We start from the raw sequence: 6,000 nt of genomic DNA on the forward strand, positions 1-6,000 counted from the left end.
CCACCTCATCTCAGGATGGATTTCAGTGTACTTGACGCATCGCGCCAGGACGGTCTCGGGAAAGCGCTTGGTGGTGCCCGGACCGCTCCACTGCTGGCGCCACCTCGGGACGACCACCGCGACCACTACGACGAGGATCAGGACCACGATACAGACGCCAAGACAGAGTTGGGCTCTCCTAGAGAGCCGGCAGCAGGGTTTGTCCCCGGACACCGGGCTGAACTCGCAGTTGGCCATAGGGCTCCAGGCGGGGTCGGCTGGGCGAAGATGAGGCCGGCGGGAGGCTTGGCAGCAAGAGAGAGGCTGGCTGGGTTCTGAAACTGCACCTCCCCTTCTCTTTCACTTGCCTTTTCTCTGTTTCCCTTCCCACCCACAACCCCTTGCCTCAGAGTTCCGTGGCTGGTTACACCAATAAGAGTTTAAAAGACCAACAACTATAGGCTCCTGTGCAGTGACCCACCCACTCCACCTCCAGGGAGAAACAGCCACCTTAATCCTCTGCAGGTGTCCTAAGGGGGCAGACAGTACATCCTTATACTCCCTCCGCTAACTCCCTTCATCAACCGGCCACTTCACACCTGAGCCACATTTGCTTCCTGGAAAGCATGAGGGTGGGCTGCCCGCTTCTATACGTGTGTGCACACAATGCCCTGTGCCTGGAAAAGGATGTCCCTACCTCTCTTTCTTAACTCTGACAAATGCCTGGTCAACCACCTTTAAAGACTCAACTTAAGTCTGACTCCTTCTCTCAAGAGGCATCAGTGGCTAAGCTCTGGGTTCAAATTTAGTTCTTGCTGGATGACATGGGGCAAGTTACTTAACCTCTCTGTACTTCAGATGTAAAGCCGGGATAGTAGCAGTACCTACTTCATGGGATTGTTACGAGGATTACGTGAGTTAATATCTACAACGTGTTTAGCACAATACCTGGCACATGGTAATCACCCAGTAAATGTAAGTTGTTACTACCAGCTCCAGGAGCTGCTCAGAGATGCAATTTTATAGTCCATGGAATGTGTTTGAAGCAGGGTCTGGCACACAGTAATACTGCACTCTATGTGAGAGTTTAATAAATAATAAAGTGGCTTTTCTTGACTCTTCTTTGTTAAGAGAACATCTGTGACATTCAAGCAGAGACCTAAGTAATGTGAGTGATCAAGTCACCCAACTCCCTTGGGGCAAACATTTCCCAGAGGAAATGGCAGGTGCAAAGACTCTGAGGCAGAAAAGCTCTTGGCCTGTTCCAGAGCAGCAAGGAGGCCAATTTTATTTAGGCTAGAGGGTTGAGGGAAACAGAACAGAAGTTCGGAAAGTAGCAAGAGACCAGATCACCCATGGCTCTGTAAGACAGGATGACTTTTTGAGACCGGGCGCGGTGGCTCACGCTTGTAATCCCAGCACTTTGGGAGGCTGAGGCGGGCGGATCACGCGGTCAGGAGATGGAGACCACCGTGAAACCCCGTCTCTACTAAAAATACAAAAAATTAGCCGGGCGTGGTGGCGGGTACCTGTAGTCCCAGCTACTCGGAGAGGCTGAGGCAGGAGAATGGCGTGAACCCGGGAGGCGGAGCTTGCAGTGAGCCAAGATTGCGCCACTGCACTCCAGCCTGGGCGACAGAGCGAGACTCCGTCTCAAAAAAAGGATGACTTTTTGGACTGTGTGTTTTATTTATTTTTTATCTTTTTTATTTTATTTTATTTTGTTTTAAGTTCTGGGATACATGTGCAGGACGTGCAGATTTGTTACATAGGTAAATGTGTGCCATGGTGGTTTGCTGCACCTATCAATCCATCGCTTAGGTATTAAGCCCCTCATGTTTTAGCTATTCTTTCTGTTGCTCTCCCTCCCTCCACTCTCCCCAACAGGCCCCAGTGTGTGTTGTTCCCCTCCCTGTGTTCATTGTTCAGCTCCCACTTATAAGCAAGAACATGCAGTGCTTGGTTTTCTGTTCCTGTGTTAGTTTCCTGAGGATAAGGGCTTCCAGCTCCATCCATGTCCCTGCAAAGGACATGATCTCGTTCCTTTTTGTGGCTGCACAGTATTCCCTGGTGTATATGTACCACATTTTCTTTATCCAATCTGTCATTGATGGGCATTTGTGTTGATTCCGTGTCATTGCTATTGTGAATAGTGCTACAATGAACATATGCATGCATGTATCTTTATAATAGAATGATTTATATTCTTTGGGGATATAACCAGTAATGGGATTGGTGGGTCAAATGGTATTTCTGGTTCTAGATCTTTGAGGAATCCCCATACTGTCTTCCACAATGGTTGAACTAATTTACACTCCTATCAACAGTGTGTTCCTATTTCTCCACAGCCTCACCAGCATCTGTTGTTTATTGACTTTTTAATCATTGCCATTCTGACTGGCATGAGATGGTATCTCATTGTGGTTTTGGTTTGCATTTTTCTAATGATCAGTGATGTTGAGCTTTTTTTCATATGTTTGTTGGCTGTATAAATGCCTTCTTTTGAGAAATATCTGTTCATGTCCTTTGCCCACTTTTTAATGGGGTTGTTTATTTCTTGTAAATTAGTTTAAGTTCCTTGTAGATTCTGGATATTAGACCTTTGTCAGATGTATAGATTGTTAAAATGTTCTCCCATGCTGTAGATTGTCTGTTCACTCTGATGATAGTTCCTTTTGGTGTGCAGAAGTTCCTGAGTTTAATTAGATCCCATTTGTCATTTTTGCTTTCGTTGTAATTGCTTTTGACATTTTCATTATGAATTATTTGCCCATGCCTATGTCCTGCATGGTATTGCCTAGATTTTCTTCTAGGGTTTTTATAGTTTTCGGTTTTACATTTTAAATCTTTAATCCATCTTGAGTTAATTTTTGAAAAAGGTGTAAGGAAGGGATCCAGTTTCAATTTTCTGCATATAGCTAGCCAGTTTTCCCAGCACCATTTATTAAAAAGGAAATCCTTTCCCCACTGCTTGTTTTTGTCAGGTTTGTCAAAGATCAGATGGTTGTAGATATGAAGTCTTATTTCTGAGATCTCTATTCTGTTTCATTGGTCTATGTGTCTGTTTTTGTATTTTATTTTTAACCCATTCATGTGCATTTTATCTTTAACCCCTACAAGGTCACCAAATGACTTGATCGGGCATATTATTTTAAAGGCTCAATCTGGCTTTGGTATTGAGAATAAATTGTAGGAGGATAAGGATGGAGAACAGTTACAATGGCGGTGGTAGCAGTAATGAAGGTGGCAAAGAAAAAAAGAGATGGATTGTGAATAGTTTGAAGGTAGCAGCAGCAGGATTTTCTGATGAATTGGATGTAGCATTTGCAAGAAAAAGATGAGTCAAAGATGATGCCAAGATTTTTATTTGCGTAACTGACCAAAGGAAGGGAAGCACTGCAATCTACAGTGGTGGGAAAACAGGAGGTGAAGTAGATTTGGTCTTGGGAAGAGACATGAATCAAGAATATGGTTTTTGATGCGCTAAGTTTGAGGTGTCTATTAGACCCCCAACAGGAGGCATCAAGGAGCCACTTGGGTGTAAGCTTCTGGAGTTTGGACAAGAGATTAATGCTGGAGACACTAATAAGGGAGGCTTTAGCTATGGACAGTTTTTAAAACCAAGAGTATATATAAGATCACGTGAAGAGTGTGTGCAGAAACAGAAGAGTTCCAGAGGCTCAGCCATGGGCTACTCCTGTGGCAGAGGCCAGAAAGATGAGAGAGCTTCAGCAAAGAGAACTGGGAAGGATGAGCCCTGAGACAAGAGGGAGGATACCCTGAAAGTTATTGATGATATTGACAAGAGAAATCATTTTAGAGGAATGATGAGGACAAAGCCCACCCACAGTAGGTCTTGGAGAGTATGTGAGAAGATAAGTGGTATCAGTAAGTTAGCTGGGGTTTGTGTGTGTGTGGAGAGCTTTTCTGTAAAATGGAAACAAGAAATAAAGCCATACCTAGAGGATGCTGGGCAGTCAGGAGAGAATGTTTTGTTCTGAGATGAGATTATCACAGCATGTTTGTAGGATGCTGGGATGACCCAGTAGGCAGGCGACAATTGACAATTGCTCCAGTAATTTCCCTCAACCTGCTGAGCTCAAGCGATCCTCCTGCCTCAGTCTCCCGAGTAGCTGGGACTACAGGCACGCATCCATTGGCCTGGCTAATTTTTTGTAGTTATTTATTTATTTATTTATTTTTGTAGAGACAGGGTTTCACCATGTTGCCCAGGCTGGTCTTGAACTCCTGGACTCATATATTGGTGAGAGGTATCAAAAGCACAGGTGAGAGTGTGGGTAAGAGTTCTACCACCTCACAGAAGAAAGATGGAAAACACAGCTTTTGGGGTTGGGAGGTTCATGGATTTGGTGATGATGATGTGGATGTACTTTTCTGCTGCTTCTCAGTGAAATGAGAAGAGAAGGTCATCCTTTGAGAGTTGGTGGGGTGCTGGTAGACCTGGAAGGAGACCAGGAGAGCAAATGGACTGTGGATTCTCAGGGTATCATCAAGCGGTCAGGAATTTTTTAAAAGGTCAGTTAGTGGTTATGTTCTTTTGCCCAGCCACTCCCCACTGTTTAAACAGAAGATTGAAAGTGAGCAGAGCTGGATTTGACGGGGTTTTGCTTTGCTGTGTGTATTTGTGTTCTAGGGTTGCCATAACAAAGTGCCACAACTGGGTGGCTTAAGCAACAGAAATGTATTGACTCACAGGTCTGGAGGCTCCAAGATCAAGGCGTCACCAGGCTGATTTCTTCTGAGGCCTCTCTCCTTGGCTTGTAAGTGGCTGTCTTCTCACTTTGTCTGCACATGGTCTTCCCTGTGAACTCGTCTGTGTCCAATTTTCCTGTTTTTATAAGAACACCAGTCATACTGAATTTGGGCTCACTTTAATGGCCCCATTTTAACTTAATTACCTTTTTAAAGCTATTACCCTATCTTTAAATACAGCCACATTCTAAGGTACTGAGGGTTAGGATTTCAACATATGAATTTGGGGGGTACACCATTCAGCCCCTAACACCAGTAAATATAATGGAGAAAAAAACGTCAAGGAAGTAGAAACTTTAAGCAAGAATAGGTTTGGTTTTTGTTTTTTATGGGTTGTTTTGTTTTTATTCTTTGTTTTTTGTTTTTTGTTTGTCTGTTTGTTTTGTTTTGTTTTGTTCTGAGACAGGATCTTGCTCTGTCACCCAGGCTCTGGATGCAGTGCTGAGACCATGGCTCACTGCTGCCTTAACCTCCTGGGCTCAAGCAATCCTCCTGCCTCAGTCTCCTGAGTAGCTGGGGCTACAGGTGTGCACTACCACAGCTTATTGTATTTTTTTGTAGAGATGGGGTTTCGCCATGTTGCCCAGGCTGATTTCAAACTCCTGGATTCAGGCCATCCACTCTCCTCAAGGATGGGATTTTAATAATGATCCATGACATCTAAGTCCCGCAGAAACTGAAGCGGGGGCAAAAGGAAGGTGAGAGATCACAAAAAGATGAGAGAGCTCATGACTGGGAGGTCCTGAAGGGACCAAAGAGTTGTTAGAAAAGACAACGTTTGCATTTGAGTGCTTTCATAGGCAATGCAGACTCACTCTGTCCAAAACTGAACTGTTAATCTTTCTCTGTCAAACCAGCTCCTCTTCTGGTCCTTTGCATGGCAGTGAAAAGAACCAACATCTCCTGCAGTTACTCAAGCTAGAAATCTCCCAGTCTTTGACTCTTGCCTCTCCCTCATTCCACATATCCACATGAACAGCAGTTCCTACTGCCTGCAAGTTATTCATTAAATATCCATTTCTTCATCTCCAGTACCAAAAACTTGGTCCAAGAGAAAGTTAACCTCCTTTCTCACCCAGGAAGAGCTTCCCCACCATTCTCCCGACTCCACTCTTTCCACCTTCCTCCATGTATTGTCTATACCACAGTCAGGCTGCTGGGTTTTTTTTTCCAAGTCACTCCTTTCAAAGACATAACTTTTGCAGCATAATTCTGACTCCCTCCCCTCTTGCTCTGGACATGACAAGC

The 6,000-nt window shown here is 44.5% G+C and overlaps 1 protein-coding gene across 1 annotated transcript in view; it reads right to left on the bottom strand.

Moving 5' to 3' along the window:
* Positions 1–387, bottom strand: part of CD38 (CD38 molecule) — a 56,022-nt gene extending 55,635 nt beyond the window's left edge. Inside the window, exon 1 of the mRNA XM_003258505.4 lies at positions 5–387. Within this exon, the coding sequence (XP_003258553.1) occupies positions 5–237 (233 nt within the window). The 5' untranslated portion in view covers positions 238–387. The remainder of the gene's footprint in view (positions 1–4) is intronic.
* Positions 388–6,000: the final 5,613 nt, after the last annotated feature.

This window comes from Nomascus leucogenys, chromosome 20, assembly GCF_006542625.1.
Source record: "Nomascus leucogenys isolate Asia chromosome 20, Asia_NLE_v1, whole genome shotgun sequence".
NCBI lineage: Eukaryota > Metazoa > Chordata > Mammalia > Primates > Hylobatidae > Nomascus > Nomascus leucogenys.